At 54.9% G+C, this 18,896-nt stretch overlaps 1 protein-coding gene across 4 annotated transcripts; it reads left to right on the top strand.

Moving 5' to 3' along the window:
• Positions 1–152: 152 nt before the first annotated feature.
• On the top strand, positions 153–18,567 carry LOC105699385 (ubiquitin-like protein 3). 4 transcript variants are annotated; one of them, XM_012424313.2, is made up of 5 exons: positions 12,194–12,513; positions 12,985–17,103; positions 17,387–17,888; positions 17,954–18,077; positions 18,145–18,567. In XM_012424313.2, the coding sequence occupies exons 2-5, from the start codon at positions 16,926–16,928 to the stop codon at positions 18,232–18,234; spliced, it is 894 nt and encodes a 297-aa protein (XP_012279736.1). In that variant the 5' UTR covers positions 12,194–12,513; positions 12,985–16,925; the 3' UTR covers positions 18,235–18,567. The 4 variants fall into 4 exon arrangements, with proteins under 4 accessions (XP_012279739.1, XP_012279738.1, XP_012279736.1 ...); XM_012424316.2 differs by lacking the exons at positions 12,194–12,513; positions 17,387–17,888; positions 17,954–18,077; positions 18,145–18,567 and adding exons at positions 153–678; positions 11,831–11,939; positions 12,014–12,178 and having other exon boundaries at positions 12,985–16,527; XM_012424315.1 differs by lacking the exons at positions 12,194–12,513; positions 17,387–17,888; positions 17,954–18,077; positions 18,145–18,567 and adding exons at positions 4,377–4,461; positions 11,831–11,939; positions 12,014–12,178 and having other exon boundaries at positions 12,985–16,527.
• Positions 18,568–18,896: the final 329 nt, after the last annotated feature.

The raw sequence follows: 18,896 nt of genomic DNA, 5'->3' as shown, positions 1-18,896 counted from the left end.
GAAGCGCGGCCTTGTCGCGAGGTTAGGTTAGAACGGGGGGAGGAAGAAGCGACGAGGTTCCGAGCTCGCCGCGCAGCGGCGCTGTGGCACGGCGGGGCGGCGTTCTCGGCGGCGGGCGCCACCTGCGCTCAGTCGTTCGCGCTCCGCGTCGGCGGTCGGTCTAGCAGTCGTCGGGTCTCCGTGCCGCGTGCCCTCGGCCAGCCATCTCAGAATGCTGCATCGGCTCGCGGTCGCCATTTTCCGTGTTTGCCTCTGAGGCTGGGAGGTCGAAGAGACGACGAGGACGGCGGTGCGTGCGCGCGTGCGGTGCGGAACTCGCGTCTGATCGGCGGCCTCCTCGGCGCCCGGTGCACGCGTCGTACCCGGAGTAAGGAGCGCGAGAAGATGCTGGCCCCGCAGCCCGCGGCCGCGCTGGCAGCTCGACGCAAGTAACGGCCGCCAGGGCCCGAGGCCGTGCTCGCTCGAGCGCGCGCGATCGCGAGCGTCCCACGTAGCCCGTGGAGGCGGCCGAAGATATGGTGTAGTGCCGGGCCCAGGTCGGTCGAGTCAGCGAGCCGAACCGGACTACCCGGAGACCCGCCCCCGCCCCCAGCCCCCCCGAGGCGGCCCGCCCAGGATTGCACCCGAGCCGCCGAGTCGGTGACTACCATGAGTTCGCGAAACATACCCTCGGACAAGGTGAGCACCTCGAGCGACCGCCCCAGAGAGGAGGAGTCGATTCCCTTTAACGAGGGGATAACGGGTAGACGGGTCTAGGATTTAAACCCCGCGATCGAGACTCTTCTGCGCGGATCCGTCTCGTTTTTTCACATTTTCATATTTTCGATTTTTCACATTTTCGACTTTTCGAATTTTCACAAAAAGCGTACTCCCTCCTGCCAGGGTCGGTTTAATCGAGTTAAAAGGGGGTATTCAAGGCGTGGGATCGTGGGAGCGAAGGAGAGGGGCTTTTCTCGAGTTAAACGACGGTGATCTAGGTCGAGCCAAAGATGGGTGACCGAGGAAATTCTGAGGGGGGAATTTTTCTCTTGATATTGTTTTTCGCTCGTTTCTCGATTTTACCCGAGTCTCGGGGTTACCGCGAGGTGTCGTCGAACATCGTGGCGGGGGGAGGGAGTCACCTCGGAGTGAAGGGTACGCTCCGAAACGTGGAAATTTCGTCACGGCTGAACGTTCCTTTGTCCTTGGCCCGGTGAGCATTATCCGATGTTACGTTACGAGCCCGCGGATAACGGGGAGAAAAAACCTGGCATCCCAGTTAATCCCGTATTTAGCCTTCGCGCGGCGTCTTTTGGCGATTCCAGTTATTTCTTGCGGAATCCCCCCCCGCCAAAAAAAAAACGCCCCCCTCCGGAGGTGCATCGACACGCATGAATATATATACCCACGAGTATTCTCAAATTAACCCTCGATTAACGTGCACGGATAAACGCCGTTCACTTTAACCGTGAATCTCGCGCGTATCCTCTATAGACGAACTCCGAATCTCTTAAAATTATTTCCTTTCCTTTTTTTTTTCTTCTTCTATCTACTTTATCTCGTCGCTAATTTTTTTTTTTCCTGTTCTTTAAATTTTCCAACCGCTCCTCCACATTTCCCCCTCGTCGCGGGGTGTCGCCAGAGAGAAGATCGCAGGAGGGGGTTTTGCGTTTCCACGAAAATGAAGGAGAGGGGCAAGCGTATCGGGAGGGGAGAGAAGAGGACCTAAGGGCATGGAAAATCATCCCCGAAGTAAGACGGAGTACCTCGCGCGCGCGCGAGCGAGCGAGCGCCCCCGCCCCGCCCTAGAGAGGGGGAAAGAGAGAGAAGGAGATACCCCCGTCGCCGCGACCTTTCCTCTGACCCACTTTGCCCTCCGCGGCCCCTTCCCGCCCCTCTGGCCCCTCCGGCCCCTCGCGCCCTCCTCGTGGCGTGTCATCGGAATTTCCTCGGGAAATTCGCGCGAGCCCCTCCCCCCTCAACCCTCCCTTAACCCCGCTGCCGTTCCCCTACCCCGGCGCGCTCGGCGCTCCCACTTTCCGCCGATCGATACGCTCGATTTTACTCTGCTTTTTTCCCCGGCGAGCCGCATCCTCCGTCTCTTCATCCTCCTCCTCTTCTTCCTCATCTCTTCTGCCGACTCTTCCTCCGGGTCGCGGGGTAATTCGCTTTAAACTATCGCGCGAATAGACAGGTGCACCGTCCCGTTACGGGCGGCTAGAGAGATGGAGAGAGAGAGGGAGAATCTTCTTAGATGAGAGAATGAATTTTTATAACGAGAGAAAGGGAAGAGACTATCGATTTTTGCTCTATTGGTTGTCTCTTCCGGATGCGCTACACTTTGCTGGATTATTCGTTTTCCTTTTTTTTTTTCGTTCTTCGATTTTTCTCTCCCTTTTTCTTCGTTCCCCTTAACTCCTCGCCCTCGCCTGAGGCGATATTAGCGCGAGGCGATAACAACGGCCGCGGGGTAAACGAACCCGACGGCACTAATCCGGGGGAGATGGCCTTCCTCGACGCCCGAGGAGGGATACACACCCGGGAGGCGACCGCGCGCGCGATAAGGTGGGAAGAGAGAGAGAGAGCTGATTTCGCGCCTCCACTTCGGCCTCGCCTAGATGCATCCCCGTTTCCGCGTGCACGGACGCGCGGTTATCGCGGCGAACCGGCTTATCTGCCCCGTGGACTATGGACGTGTGCGTCCGGGCTCCGCGTTTTATCGCCGCGGAATCGTCCGGGCACTTGCATCCGCCGCGGATATTCCTCCCCGCCCCGAGCGCGCCATCGACGCGCCTTGCGTTCCTTCCGATCGCCTTGTTCCGTTGATTTATCCGCGATGCGGGGGAACATACGGACCGGTTTCCCGTGTACCGTGCCGTTGGTACGCGTGGCGGGAGAAATTCCGCTTCCCACGAGACCCCTGGGATCGCGAGGAAATGCAGGGAAATGCGGGAAAAGCGCCAGGGAACGGGGAGAGGTGCGCGTCCCGGGGGGCCGCCATCTTGGAAGCGCATCGCGCCGCCAGCGCCATCCCTCGGGCGCGCCGCGAACTCGGTATCGGACGCGCGCCGCCATGTCCGATCGCGGGGGATCCGCGTAAATATTTGCCGCGCCCGCCATGGGTTCTTTGTAATCGGCTGGCGGCCTCGGCTTTCAATATTTACCCGATCGTCGTCCCGTATTTGCCGAGCGAGGTTTGTGTCCGTTTCCCTCTCTATCTCTGTATCTATCCATCTATCTATCTATCTGTCTCTCCCTCTCTCGCCCTCCCGCCTGCTCGCACCGAGTCTGGTTCGTCCCACGGTTTAACAGCCGCGACCAGCTGCGACCGGGGCCAATGATCTCTCTTTCTCGGTCGCGCGCGAAAAGGGTTTCATAATGTCCACGCTTCTGCGATAATTAGCGAGACGCAGAGAGAAAGAGAGAGAGAGAGAGAAAAAAAACGGTTGCGGAGAATGCGGCCATTTCCCACGCGACACAGAGAAACGAGGGGGTGGGAGCTTAAACCTCTGTAATCGCGATTAAAAAAGGGCCGGCCCGAGTTTTCAATCGGGAACTGCACGTTCTAGGAGGGCGGAGAGGACATCCGTTAAATTGGGACAATCAAATCAAATAAACGGGAAAATATCGTGCTCCTTTTGTTGCGGCTAATTTGTTCCCCCGTAAGTGAGAGGAAAAAAAAAAAATTGTTACTCGGGTCGAAGTGGTCGTGCCGGGTTAACGGGCGTGGGGGGAGGAGGAGGAGGAGGGGGAACAACGGAGCTGGGTCCCGTTACGATTAATTGCGCAAATTGAAATTCATGGCGGAGCCGCCGTGTTTCCGTCGAGGACTCGTCTCGAGACGAGAACGGACCTCGCTCTCGTTTTTCTCTCTCCCCCCTCCCGTCCTCCTCCCTCTACCTCCACTTGTAGGTATTTGTTTTCTCTTTAACCTCTCTTTGGAGGTTGTTTTTTTTTCTCTTTTTTTTCTTCTCTATCGTTTCTTTCTCGCCTCGTCGTTTTGTTTTCCCTCTTCCTCGGCGGCCGAGATTGCCCGATTCGTCGTTCCGATCTTTCCCGAGGAGGGAGAAAGCCTTCCCGGAAGGAGGTTAGGACTTTGTCACGGGACGTTTTCTCTTTCTCCCGGCCCTTTTGCCCGCGCCCCTCTACGTAGATGGTTATTTAAGGCTCGAGCCTTGCTTTCTCTCTCACGCGGGCCGAGTTTTTCGGGGCCGATTTGTCCGCGCCAGTGGGCCACACCTAAATAACCTCCGCCACCTCCGACATGGCGCGCGATTTGTCGACCGCCGGGGAGAATTAAATTTAGATGCGAACCCCCCCCCCTCTCTCTCTCTCTCTCCCCCTCTCGGTCTCGCGAGGAAAAAGAAAGCCCGCGGGAGGGGGAGAAAATCGAGACGCGGTCGACCCTCGACTCTCTTTCTCCTCGCGATGTTTTCTGGCGCCTCTCTTGACGACCCGGAAATACGTCCCTCGACGTCTCAGGTATGAGCTGAAATTTTCGAGTGCCTGAAGCATTCACCTCGGTACTTGGAAGATAACGTATAACTCATAATCCGCGAATTATCCATTTACTCGTTGGTTAACTACGGTAACTCGCTACGCATTAATTTAGCAACGATGGAAAATGTTGGAGTTACTCCAACCTCATCCGATCATTTTTCCTCTTATGTTGATTGGTTTTACGATTTCCGTTGGTTTGTCTTTGTTTTCCTGACGGGTTTTCATGGTTGTCGGGGAAATTTCCGGGACGAGTATTAGGGAATATCGAGGGAACGTTGAGAAGCGGGTCGCGAGTGACGCAACTGCGCGAGCGGTCCCACGCCGAATGACGCCGCCGTCGCGGATCGGCTGCTTTTCAAGATGGCGGCGGACGCGTGCGCGCGCATCCATCGAGGCGGAGCGCGGAGCGCCGTGACGTCACGCGTTTATTAGCGCTCGGAGGGCCGCGGAGGGTACACCGCGAGCGAGGTTAGGCTCGCCCGGGATTAATCCGCGGATTAGGGGATCGATGCCGCGAGAGGCTGTATATATGTATATATGGTATATATGTTTATGTATATATATATTTATATATATAGTCGGCGGGATCCAACGATGATATATACTCCCTCTAGGAGAGGCGCGAGGCAGTTGACGTAAGCGAGCACGTGCACCCGATAATTCATCGATAAATCCGAGAGTCTCAGGATATTACGAGGTCTTACAGTTTAACGCGATTTTTACTACGTAATCCTCCGCGAAGGAGAAAAGACACGCGAGGGTTTCCAGGTCTCTAAATTACGACGAATTATTCCCGAGCGCTTCAATGAACGGACGAGTACTCGCGAGCTCCAGTCAAGATCCTTAATTTCCCCTCTTTTTTTTTTTTTTCTCGTGTATCGGTGCACTCGGTCACGGAAAAACGAGAAGTGGCATAATTCACGGTAGGGTGGCTCGAGTCTCTCGCGAGTCGCGCGATCGATGGCCGAGCAGCTGTTTCGCCTCTTGGGGCCGATAACGCGCGACCCCGTCCACCGGAAAGCGCGAGAGTTGCCTTCCGGCCCTCCTTCGCGGGGGCGGAGCCGCTAGTCGAATGCGAATCGCGATTTCCCAAGAATAGAGAGAGCCCGCGCGCGCTTTCTCCTCGGCCGGTCGTTCGCGATGCTCGGCCGAGTGGTTTGCCCGTACTTTCCACGATTATCGCGCGTCCAGCAGAAACTTTATTCCAATCGTTGATGATTAATAATTAAATGTACCATATATTTTTTTTTTTTTTTTCATTTTAATTTAAGTATCCTCGAGTATCGGAACGTTCCTCCGGCCGCGCCTCCTGGTGTCGAATTTCGGGAAGGGCTGGGGCGCTTAACTCGAGACGGGGGGAGGTATTCAGGGTGGCGGAAGTGCCGCCGTCATGGGAAGCCCCGCGACCGGGCCATTAGCCTCGAGGAGACGGAGACGTCGGGTTTATCGCTTTCTGGCATCTCCCGTTATCCGCTATCGGGACCGAGAATCCTCCTCTGGGTCATCGCGGGGAAAAGATATTGAGAAGGTCGATCTTCGCCCGATCGATCGGGAAATCGCGGGCGCAATCTCGACGGCACGCGCGCCTCCCGACGCCGCCCGGGGAATGCCTAATTAGCCGGGGCTCGAATCCGCGACTTAAGTGGCGGATTCGATCCGATGAATAATGGAACGCGGCCGACGTCGGCGACGACCCTGCGGAGCGGCCGCGCTTTTAATGGACGGTGGAAATAAATCTCGCTCCCGGGATAGGGGAGCTCTCTTCTCTCGACGCTTTTCTCCCGAAGGGAAGGATGAAAAAAAAAAAAAGGGAGGTGGATGGACGTGCACTTGCTACCCCGTAATGCGAAGGAAATGCAAATTATAGGAGCATATTTCGGGATATTATGTTATATCGTAGGGGTGCAGGGAAAGTCGTCGAAGAATCTTAGAGTTACGCGGGGAGATTCGCGCTTCGCGCTCGCCACCCGGCGAATGACTGCTCAGCTGATCGGCGCCCCTTTTTATACCCCCCACCGCCGGTCCTGCGGCACTTCCCCTCCCGGAGTTGCCGTTACCCGCTGTACTTCGATTGCTAATTACTTTTCTTTTCTACTTATCGCGGAATAGAGGAGCGTTTAGGGGTCACCTCCTTTGAAAAAATTCTAATCGATCCGTGGCCTTGGCTCTTGATCGATCCTTATACACCTCTTACGTCTATGGTTTATGCAGAGGGCGGCATAAATACCGTGTATACCGGGAGGTTTCGCTACCGGGAGTCGAAATAGGCCGAAGTGCATTTCCGTTTTCTCGTAGACCTACATCGCGTGGGTGCACCCCGATGTCAGCCATTAATATTTATCCGAGGAGGCCTTTGTGTCCGCGGAAGGTGCGACCTATCGATTCCCTCTCGCTCACCCACTCGACCGCCCCCTCTCTTCGTCTCTCTCGCTCTCTCTCGACCTTGCACGAGGCTCCGAGTAATTTCGGGACCTCGCCTTCCTTTGTCTCGCGGCAGGTCGAATCGCGGCCGCAGAATTGTATCGGAATGGGAGAGGCACTCGAAACCCATTTTTCCGAAAATTCCCTCGATTACATTTTTCCTTTTTTTTTTTTTTTTTAAATTTTTTCCTTCGCAGAGGGTAAAAATAGAATATTCAACCGCGAGATGCGATTTCACCCCAATAGGGCGCAAGGAGTCTCGGAATTTCGCCGTCTCGTCTTCCGGTCCCTACGGCGTCGCCGGGAAACTCGAGACCGCTCGGCCGAATTTTATCCCGGGTGGGGACCTCCAAGTAACGCGATCGCTCGACACGAGGGAGACGCACACCCGAGGGTGGGCTATTAAATCCCTCTCCCCGTTGAGGTTACGTATACAGGAGCCTAGGGCTCGGTTTTCTTTCTTCTCTCTTTCCGTTCCTTCCCTTCGAGGAGGAAAATTTGGAGATTTCGAGCGGAGCCCCGAAGGGTATATAAGGCCCGCGGAGCGGTCCGCATGGCTCATTGCGCGCGAGGCCGCGGACCGCGCCGGAGGTCGCGGAGCCTTGCGAGATCGCGGGACCGGGGGGACGGTCGATCGATCGGGATTCCCGGCTCTCTTCTCTCTCTATCTCCCTCTCCTATCAACTTAGCATCGACTATAGCAAAGCGCGCGCGTAGGTTCGCGGGATAGGCAACCATGTACGAATACATGTATGTACACGTGTACTCGTTCGGGGCAGGCACATGCACCGATCCGGGATCGCGTCGATACCTCGCGGACGGTCTATGTAGGGACATCTCCGTTTCGAAACGACGAGGCAGATCGCGGAGGAGACACCTTGTGGATCTCGGGAGGGAAGGGGGAGGAGGAGGAGGAACCGGTTCCTCGTTTCCTGCCCGAGGACGGGCTTGCCCGGGATCCGGCTTCCTTGGACGACTCCGGGGGACGGAGGGGAGTCTTAGTCCGCCCGCGAGCCGGATGAGACGCCGGAAACCCTCCTCGAGCGGATGCCCCTGTCGCTGGCCTCGATCCCTCGGATTCCCTCTCGATTTCTCGGTTTCTCAGTTTCTCGCCTACGAAGTCGGCAGACCCTCCGGCGTTGGTATCTCGGTCTTTCCCATCTCTCTTGGTCTTGGCTTGAAATTTTTTACCAGACCCTCCTCGTCGGTCCTCAAAGCCCCGACATGAAAATTCAACGTCGAGTCGACCTCGTTGCTTTGGCCTCTCGCGAAATCCCGACCGAGCCCCTCCCCTCTCTCCTGTACGTTATACACCCCTTCGCCTTCGATTGTCGGTCAATCCGATTACCTGCAATTACGCGCGCCCCCAAGAGCCAACGGCTCCGACGTTACTGCCGCGTTTCTACGGCTTGACGGACTCGATACGTTCAAACCTTTCCAGGATTCTCGGACGAGGAAAAAAATATCCCCATTGACCGATCCCGGACATTTTTCAGATAACGCGTTTTCCCCCCTTTACGTCGTCGCCGACGTCGACGTCGAGGAGGACGACGACGCAAATCCGGTCAAGGCGAGACCCCCCGGGGGGGATCAAAGGCCGGTCGATGCACGATTCCGCGGTTTTTCTTTCTCTCTGTCTTTTCTTCTTTTTGTTTTTTTTTTTTCCTCTCCCGTCCGGTATTTCCGTTGACTCGTTTATTAGGCCCCTTTTTATATTCTCCCCCGGCCTCGCGATGGAGAGGGTCAAGCGTTTCGAGGCTGAGAATCGGGTCTCCGGGACGTTGGAACCGAGCCAGACGAGGAGGAGGGTCGAGGAGGGATTATTAGGCGTCGGTCGCGCGTCTCGTTAAGGTGTCGCATTCCCGAAGAGGGGCGACCGCGTCGCTGTTTTTTTTTTCCTCCTTTTTCTCCGCTCTTTCTCCGTCACTCGAGAATCCCTCGATCGCGCCCAGTAATTATCGAGCCGGGTCTTTATATTAATTAATATAAATCTTCGTAATTCCATATGAAGCGTTGCGTCCAATTTATTTCGGTTCGAGGTAAATCTAATTATTCCTTAATAACGAAATATCTCTTCGGTCCTCTCTCGAGGGCATCGGCGCCTCTCTTTGCCCGCAAGTATACATACCACGATTCGGACGAATTCCGGAAATCCTAGAGTCACGGCCAACCGTGAAGATGTCCCCCAGGTTTGCAAAAGAAGCTGTACGGACAGCGAGGATGCTCGGAATACGAAAGATCGCGTTTTCACCCCTTCGACTCCCCCTCGGTTCGGCGCCGTTTGAATTTGCCGCGCTTTTAGGCGGGTGGCGGTCCTGCCTGAATTCGCATGAACCGTTTTAGTGCCACGCAGCGCGATCGCGATGTTTGGTCCCGATCGTCAATTCGCAACGCTATCGCGCTTCATGGGACAATCCGACATACGGATTTTGAAAAACCCCTGCCACTGAAACGGTTAATAATTACGATCCATCGCGACGTCGCGCCGACGAGGGCCGGGGCGAAATATCGCCGTTTAACCCCGGGGTCGGGCGCGGAAATTGGCGTAATTAACCGTCCGCGGTGGGATCCTTCGGCGAAGACGCGAATTACCGGGCATTAGCGCCGAGCCCGCGGGTCTAGGGTTTCTGGCCGGAATCCCGCGGCCTGATTGGCCGTTTCCGATGTGACGCGCCCGGTCGTTGGTCCCTTCACGTGACCGCTCCCCGGTTTAATTCAATTTAAGAGTCGGTTAATTCCCCGGGGGGGAGGGCCGGGCACGCATCGAGCCCTCGTTTGCGTTTTCCAACGGCGGAAGTATATCCCCCTCCCGTACCGTGATATCTGGCCGATATTCCCGCTGAAAATAAATATAACCGAGAGAGCACTCGGGAGGGCGCCGCCATCTTGGAAGCCCACTCGGTACCGAGCGGCGCGTCTCCTTTAATTCAATCTCCGTCGTCCCACGGCCGATCCGGGCAACCGAGGCTGTCCTCGCGATGACCATTACCATTCACGGCGGCTTTCTTGAGTCCCCCCCCACGGGCCCGGTGTTCCTTTTTTTTTCTTTCTTTCCTCCGGATCCCTTTATGTCCACGGTGGAAAGAATCACCCCGTAGTGCGTCCTCGAAATGCGGGTCCCTTTTCTCGGCCTCCGTTACGGAATCCCCATTTTACAGCCGGCCGCGAACGACTAACGGCCGACCTCGGGGAGCGTAACCTACGTGAAACGGCGCGTCGTGCATAGGGAGAAGAGGGTGCACGTGGTTCGCCGCCAGGTGGCGCCGCGCCTTTCTTCCGGGCCTCTCGGCGGTGGCCCTGACCCGCAGCGGGGGAGGCGAGGCACAATGGAGCGCCGTTACCCCTCGCGGCCGTTTCGGCCTAATTTCCGTCAAAGAAATCGCTCTCTCTCCCCTTCTCCCTTCCCAACGTCTGCGACCCTGCGGCCCGTCGCAGTCGCAACGGCGAACGCGTTTGCGTATCCCTAGAGGTAGTGGGAGCGGGGAAAACAAGATGGCGGCCGCCGAGAGGTCGGCTCATTTCGTTTTTGCATTTCTCGCGATAAACGCGGCTCCCAAGGCCTCCGCGTTTATATGCGAATCTCCGTTACTCCTTTCTCACTATCCTCCGCCTTTATCTTACTCTCGGAGCTCTTACCTCTCTTTCCAGGGGAAACGATTGGGCAGGACCGCGTTCGATCTCTCGAAGAGAGGCGGCCTCTGCGCGCGCCGCGCCGTGATCGATGCAGCTGCGCGCGCACCGGCCGGGGAGTCGCGCTAGAGTGGCGCCCCCTTCCCCTACCCCTCTCCCCCCGCACGGCACCACCCGCATGCCCCAATGACCCGGTTCGGCCAATCCCGCCGCGACGCCGTTTATGACGCACGTTCGCCGAGTCAAGGTAGACCGCGGCGAACAGGTGCGCCGCAGGGGGAGGGGGTTCGAACCCCTTTTTATCATGCACGTGGATACCCGTATTATATCCGGCTATACCCGTAAATTCCCGAACGTTTTCTTGTATCTGCCGAATTTTTTTTATGTTATTCTTTTTCTCCGGAATTATGACGATCCGTTTAAATATTTAAGTCAGATAATGATTCTTGGAATTAACGGAACGTTTCTTTGGTACCGTTAAAAAAAAAATATATATATATATTTCTTTGGTTCGGGGAATTAATTTTGTTTCGATTAAAATTAATACGTGGTTTCTCTCTGGTTGACTTTAAGGTCCGCGTCCTGTACGCGTTTATATGGTGTCACGAGTGTTGGTTCCCGTGCAGTCGAGTCCTCTAATCCCGTAGATCCCATGGATCGTTTCGGACCGGCCCCACGACGGGGTCCCCGTGATTTATGGCCCTCCTCCTCTCCCGAAGGATCTCCGGACCCTCGGATTCTGGACGCGGTCCAGCGTGTCCGTCTCGGCCGCCTCGGGATCGATTCCACGAATCGCCTTTATATGCCCTCGACCCGACCAAGGTGCCCTGCTCTCCTCTTCCCTCGGGACCCCCGTCACCTTGGAAGCTCGTCCGTCCCCTTTCCTCCGTTCTGCTATTTTTTTTTTTCTTCTTTTTTTTCCCCCATTTTTCTCTCGACTTTCCGTTGTCGGCGAAAACGACGGCAGGAAAAGGTACGCTCGAAACCGGGTCATTTTCGCACACGGGAACCGAGGTAGAGAGCTTTTCGGAAAAGGCCGAAGAAACGCGCCTCTTCCACGAGCCCCCGAGTATACCGAATGCGACCCGGTCGGATTTAGTGAGCCATTGAATGGAAAGAGGACTCTTTGAGCTAGGATCGCTGCGGGCAGCAGATATCCCGGGGAAAGGGAGGAAAAAAAAAATACCTCGCCGCGAACTTCCGGTCCCTCCGCATGGGCGGAATTCGTCGCTTAGTTCTCCGGACGTCTTGGATTAAAGTCACGATTCTAGTCGGTAACGCCTCTTCGTTTGTATTTCAGATAAACCTACGGCTGATCCTCGTGAGCGGTAAGACAAAAGAGTTCCTATTCAGTCCCAGCGACTCAGCGGGGGACATAGCGCACCATGTCTTCGAGAACTGGCCCGAAGGTACGTGCTCGATATGCCCGGAGGTAGAAAACGCGTGCACCGTGGGGCTAAAGTTGGCGCCGAATTCTTTCCAGACTGGGCGGAGGAGGCCGTCGCCAAGGCCGAGATCCTGCGGCTGATCTACCAGGGTCGCTTCCTGCACAGCAACGTCACGCTCGGTGCTCTCGGGCTTCCCTTCGGCAAGACGACGGTGATGCACCTCGTACCCAGGGAGAACCTCCCGGCGCCTAATTCCCAAGGTGAGCCGAGACCCTCTTCGACCCTGAGAAAAGGAGGCCAGGGGGTGAGGAAAAAAAAAAAGAAAATAAATCCAAGGAGTTAACCGACTCGTTCCCGTTGCTCCTGTTGGTCATGCGCGAAGGCGCGGGGGGAGGCGAGAAAGAGAGAAAGAGAAAAAATGGAAACGGGAAAGAGAGAGAGAGAGAGATACGCGGAAACGGGAAAAGGCCCGGTGAAAGCCTGTCGTCCTTGCAGGCATCCTGCCTAACGGCGAGTACATGCACGTCCTGCCCGACGAGGTCGAGGACCTCGACGACACCTAGAGGGACGAGTCCAGGGCCCAGGTGCTCGCGCAGTAAGTCCCGAGGTGTGCGTGCCCCGTGTGTCCCGGACCACCCCGGCCCTCCTCCCTTCCCGGTGCAAGTATGGCCACGCGGTCCCTTTACCGGTTTCTTAGGGTAAACGTCCTTCCGGACCCTCCTCCCTCCTTGCGTTCTCCCCAGGCCCCGTCCGTCGCCCCCTGGAGAGGCTCGCCGCGCGGGAAACCGGGAGGCGGCTCATGACCAACGGCTGCAACGGGGAGGATCCACGCGCGACCTTGGAATCGCCTCGTGGAAGCGCACCCCGAGTCGGCGCACCTCCGGCCCTCAAGGACCCGGAAACTCGGTAGAACCTGGGGAATTAACGAGATCGTGCACCTTCCGCCGGGCAGGCGTCGCGTATTTCCGCCACGTTTGACTTTCCCCTGGGGACGCTCCAGGGGTAAGTCCTCCTCCCCGTGTGCGGGTGTACCCTCTCGCTCTAACCCCTCTTCTCCTATTTCCAGATCAGAGGCAGAAGAGTAAAGGCGGCGGAAGCAGTTGCTGCTCGGCCTCCTGCTGCATACTCTAAAGCTCCGCCGGCCGCCCTGGACACCCTTTAGGCGGATGCGCCGGAGTCACGTCGAAGATGGGCCATGGTTTCTCTGAAGGTTTTATGCTGAAGTACGATCGCTAGTGGTCGAGGCCCGCGACTAGCCGGGCGGGATGCGGCCCCAGGAGGCGGCCGACCAACCGGGCGGCCCGAGCCACCTCGCGGCGCCCGGAGATTGGCCGGCGGTCACGTGACCCGCCGAGAAGCGGCGGCCATGTCGGATGTCTAGACCCAGGGGAGTCTAGGGGAGTCCGGTCGTCCGGTCGCGGTCGCGGTCGCGGCGCGCTCCGATTGGCCGGTCGCGGCACCCCTCGCTCCGATTGGTCGGGCCGGCGGTGCCGGGCCACTATCCACCTACCGCAGCATTATTACGATTACTGTAGATGGGTCATGCGTGTATGAGTGCGTACTTGAGCGCGAGCGAAGCGCGAGCGAAGCGCGAGTGTCTGCCTGCCTGAGAACGCGCGCGAGGACGGAGAGAATAAATTTATGTTGTGATATGCAGATAGTAGGTACATATATATATATATACGAAAAATATATATATTATACATACTATTATTATATATATATATACATATATATGATCGGCACGAGGCACGTTGACGACGCGCGGTTCGAGAGCCCCCCCCTATTCGGATTAGAGACTTTGTTACCCCGCGAATCGGTGTCGTACCTACGGCGCCGTCCTCTTCGACGCCACTTTGGGGCCGCGAGACGACCGACCGGCGGACGAAGCCCGTTGGATCTCTGACGGTAGTTACGATCGAATTAAAAAGTCAGATATATTATATATATATATATATTCCCCCCGCTAGAGCCCCTCGACCGCCCGCGGACTCCTTTACTCGACGCCTTTCCGCGCATCGGCCTCGCGGTCCCCGTCCCGGTACCTAACCTAGAACCTCTTACCATTATCACTAGGTTGGGGAATAGGTTCGTAGCGTTTTTATAATAAGAGTCTTTGATAAAAACGCTATGAATTTATTCCCAAACCTAATATATACAGTTAGGCCCAACCAAACCAATCGCGCGCGCCCGCCAGAGAGAGAGGGATAGAGAAAGAGAGAGAGAGAGAGAGGAGTCCTCGCAGCCGTGCTCTCTCCCACGCTCCGTGCTCTCTGCTCTACCGCACTCTTACCGACGCATTAACCACACGTGTACATATATACCTATTGTCGTCTCTCTGTGTAGCCCCGAGCCGACGCCGAGGATCGCCGATCGAGAGCGCGCTGCGTTCCCTTATTTCGTTTCCTCTCGGGAGAAGAGAGTGGCCCTCCCGACCGGACCGACCCGCGCATTTACGCTCCCCGGGTTAAAGAAGGCCGGGCCCGATTCCACGGACTCGTAAGCTTGCCCTGCATCTCCCTCTTTCTCTCTCTCTCTCTCTCCTCTTTACTCGAGGTATCCTCCCGTAGGTAATACATACACCACTTACGCGTACGTCTCTGTATATCTATCTATCTATCCATCTATCTATCCACGCCTATCTATCTATCTACCTATACGCATACGTATATATATACATATGTATACATATATCTAATGAAAACGGAAAATTCTAGCTTCTCCAGCCGGTCGCAGGGCCCGGCCGGGCAGTTTCTCGGCTTCCGGGGGTCTCCCACGATTTATCGTCCACCCGAAGAGACTCCAGGAAACGCTCCGGGATCCTCCGCGGGAACCTCCGGGCGAAGGGGAGAAATCGGCGATATTGGCGATGTCGGCGCTCCGATTGGATTTTCAACGACTACCATCGGAGAGTGAACTTCTCTCGTCCTCGAGAAATCGGATCATCTTCTTCTCTTTTGTGGGACCCGGACGAATGACCCCTTCGCCCGGAGGAGGAAAAAGTCGAAAACTGCCCGGCTGACCACCTGCGACGTGGCTCGGTAGTATTTATGGTAGAGGTGTTCGGAAATCGTCTCGAGCGTATGGTATTATTTTTTTTCTCTCTCCTTTTCCCCCCGTTTTTCTCCGGCCGGAGAACGAGCGGGTCGAACGGTCGTAGAGGCACGTCGGTGGGCCGGCATTTATTTGCGAATCGTCGAAAGTAGCCGATGGGCGATTAATCGTGTACATTTCTCGGTGGGAGGGAGAGTGAGAGAGAGGGGGGTGCCCCTTGGGGGGTCTTCATTGTACATAGATCGGCGCGTCCTCTTAGGGGTTGCCGGCTCGCCGGAGGACCGTTCCCGTATTTATTGCGACCCGCGGGCGGTAATTTGTCAACGTGCAATCGACGCGGTCCTACGATATTCCTCCCGCGCTCTGAATTCCTCGCGATCGCAATTTATTGACGTCCTCGCCTTCGCCAAAATTTCAAACGACCCGAGGGGTAATTCCGTTAACGGGGAATCGGTGCGAAACTTTCGATATTCCTCGCTGATCTTCGATTACCGCGATCGACGCGCATGCGCGACCGGAAGTCCAGGCGGACCCGAGAAGCGTAGGGTACCTAGGTGGGGGAGCTTTCGACTGACCGTCCTGCGAGGGGATGCGCCGGATAACCGAGGGCGCGTCTCGTCCGAAAGTGTGAAGAAAATTCTATTTTGTTTATCGGGGAGGAGGGAAACGGGAATAGGGGACGCGATTCGTCGGCCGAGGTCGTCATCGTAACTTCCTCCCGCGTATATATTTCTCTCTCTCTCTCTTTCTCTCCGCCGATTCGGGAGGCGGGTCGATCGTCCCGACGCCTTTAATTATTTACCCCCTGACCCTCCTCTCGCGTCCTATTTCTCGTGTCATCCCTTTTGCCCCCCTGCCGGGGAAGGGCCGGCGATTCTTCTCCGTCTCCCTTCGATCGCCGAACGCCGATTTACACCGGGCAAGAGGGCGCGATTTTGAGGTTATACGCGAGGGCCGGGATTTTGAGGTTATACGCGAGAGGCCGCGACGAGCGACGCGCTGGACCCGGCCTTTGCGTATACGTATATATATATATGTATATCGTTGAATCGCTGGTAGGCACACCGTAGCCGATAATTCTCATCTGTAAATAGGACGATTGGTACACCTCTCGAAGGGCTAGTAAATGTTTTAGGCCGTTTCCGAGGGTAGCGACGAACGGCGAGTTTGTCCGTCGATTCGCTCGAGGCACGAGCGAAACGGCGGTTTCTCGTCTATCCTATCTTCGTCCCCCGGTCTCGTTCCCTCCTCCCTCGCGGGAATTTTCAAAACGGCGCGGGCTCGGCCGACGAACTCGGCCACGGGGATCGCGGATCGAGTAGACGGGACATGTCGCGCGATCGATCGGTTCGCGTGCATGCGCGCGGCGACCGCCAGGGGGCCCCCCCTCCGTTTGCGCAGACTTACTTTTAAGCTTACGTTACACAACCTCATTTGTAAATATTAGATCGTATTTTTGTCTTTAATGTAAAATCAACGAGGATTTTAACTGCAACTAATGACTTAGTTCTTAGCGTTAAGGAGAAATAAAGTTGGAAAACGTAATGGGAAGGAAGCTGGCGGTGCCCGGTCATTTATCTCTTCCTGACGTCGGAGGACTTTATTCCGGAACTGTTTCTAGAGGACGAGACACGTAATTCATGTACTCGGGTAAGGAAGTAGCGAAGTGTCTGGTTGCTTTTGTTATTTTCTTTTTTTTATTGGAGAACGGTGGCGCACTGCGGTAGCGACTTGAAACTGGTCCACGTTTATATTGGACGCGTTTCTTATTTAAACGCGAGGTAATTTCTGGAGTGTGCTCGCTTTCGTTACTCTCCTCGGAATGTAGTTTGTGGAAATGTCGGTTCAAAATGCGCGCGTCGCGGTTCGACGGCATGCCGGGAGGTGGCGGTAGTGGGCGGTCGTTGCGCAGGTCTGTCTCGCGTCTACACGTGTCGGCAAGTTAGTACAAACATGGCTCTTCGCGGATCGTTGTCTCAATTTGTGTCGTGCGGAAAAGACAAGTGTTGGAGAAAATACTTAACAGGAAGTACGCGTGCTTATTCCGCGGAACCTAGAGCGGATCATGCGGAAGACGGTACGACGCACTTCGGGTTCGAAACCGTCAAGGAGAGCGAGAAGACGAAGAAAGGTACTTTCGAGGTTATGGACAGTAGGATGTGGGTTAGGTTGTTAGTGGAGTATTTATTTGCTTTCGCCGGTGATATCCGTTGGCACGAGGTTACTAACGTTCGTTATTAATGGTAAGGACCTTTGCTAAATCTGTAAGGCTAGTAACACTCTTCTATTAATTGTTTTATAATTATTTGTGCTACTTGTCACGTCGGCGTTGAGGTATGATTTTGGTTTATTTCCCTGTAGTAATAAATCATGCGAACAGTTCCCTAGTATTTAATGTCGGCATTGTTTTTTAGTGCACAGTGTATTCGAAAATGTAGCCAATTCGTACGACGTAATGAACGATGCGATGAGTCTGGGCATACATCGCATTTGGAAGGATATCTTTATCGAGACTTTAGCTCCCACGCATGGGTGTCGATTGCTAGACTGTGCAGGTGGAACGGGAGATATAACGTTTCGATACTTAAATTATCTGAAGAAAACTACAAATTCTAAGAAGGTTCAAAGTCACGTCACGGTTAGTGACATCAACGAGCATATGTTGGAGGTTGGGAAAATTAGAGCTCGGCGTTTAGGCTGGACCGTGGAAAATGGCTGCGATATCGATTGGCAATGTGCTAACGCAGAGAAATTGCCCTTTGCGGATGAATCCTTCACCGCGTATACAATTGCATTTGGCATAAGAAACGTAACTCACGTCGAAGAGGCCTTATCGGAAGCTTATAGAGTACTTCGACCAGGAGGCCGATTTCTGTGCCTAGAATTCAGTCAAGTGAACAACGAAATGCTTCGATGGTGAATATTTTCAGTAACGATTTAACAGTAGCATCCAAATTCTCATTTTGAATCCTATACTTCAGGTTGTACGACAAGTACTCATTCCAAGTAATACCCGTAATGGGGACCTTAATCGCTGGACAGTGGGAAGCATATCGGTATCTCGTAGAGAGTATAAGGAGATTCCCGAAGCAGGAGGATTTCAAAGTACGTTTTAAAAAGCTAGCCCTTCCACGAGTCAACGATGCCAGGATTCATTTCGAATTTATTCCAGGACATGATCGAAGGGGTCGGCTTTAGACAAGTGACTTACAAGAACCTGACATTTGGAGTCGTAGCCATACACTCGGGTTTCAAGTTGTGAGACTCGAGCACCCTAATTCTACATGTAAATAAAACGGTATCCTTCAATCCCAAGTGGTTAAAAGTGCGTTTCTCGGTTACCATGTCAACGAGTATTACCTCGAGTCTTACAAAGTGAAACCCTCGTTCTCGATTAACCATAAAACCGAAAAGAAAAAACCGTTCAAGCCGACCTAAAGGATTACAAATGAACCACGGAAATGCGCGATGGGAGAGATATCCAAAGAGAGTCGTGTTATCTTTAGAGACAACTGTATTAGTATTTAGTATTGGAGAATGCAGCTTCAGACAGAGCAGGTAATGAGATACACACAATATAGTCCATCCAAAGGTCCACAACATTAAATTAATACGGTCCCTCTATCGAAAGTACTTTTTTCTCCCTCTTATCAGGCTGCGTGCCGAATTCCTAACCGCAGAAGTCGACGCTCCGCCAGGCGAACGAAAGTTAACCTCTCCCGTCCACGTGGTAGACACGTGGCACCGAGCGCCACTCCGTACAAACTCGTAGAAAAACGTGGGTGGGACAAAAGAGGAAAACGCGAAATCCAAAGCCCGGTAATGGTACGCCCCTCGATATAAAAGGCTCGATTGTCATCTTCGTAGGGTAGGGGCGGCTTAAACGCTATCGCTTCGGCGTGCAACGAAGCTGACGAAGTCTCG

This window comes from Orussus abietinus, unplaced genomic scaffold, assembly GCF_000612105.2.
Source record: "Orussus abietinus isolate OABI.00-Male unplaced genomic scaffold, Oabi_2.0 scaffold8, whole genome shotgun sequence".
Classification (NCBI taxonomy): domain Eukaryota; kingdom Metazoa; phylum Arthropoda; class Insecta; order Hymenoptera; family Orussidae; genus Orussus; species Orussus abietinus.
This window is presented reverse-complemented; position numbering and strand designations above follow the sequence as displayed.

What these genes read in the sequence shown, in the direction of transcription:
- LOC105699385 (XM_012424312.2), top strand. Translation starts at nt 16,926, where the DNA reads ATGGCTCTTCGCGGATCGTTGTCTCAATTTGTGTCGTGCGGAAAAGAC. An exon ending in GAGCGAGAAGACGAAGAAAG is followed by an intron (nt 17,104 to 17,386) that starts GTACTTTCGAGG and finishes ATTGTTTTTTAG; the next exon opens with TGCACAGTGTATTCGAAAAT. An exon ending in AACAACGAAATGCTTCGATG is followed by an intron (nt 17,889 to 17,953) that starts GTGAATATTTTC and finishes CCTATACTTCAG; the next exon opens with GTTGTACGACAAGTACTCAT.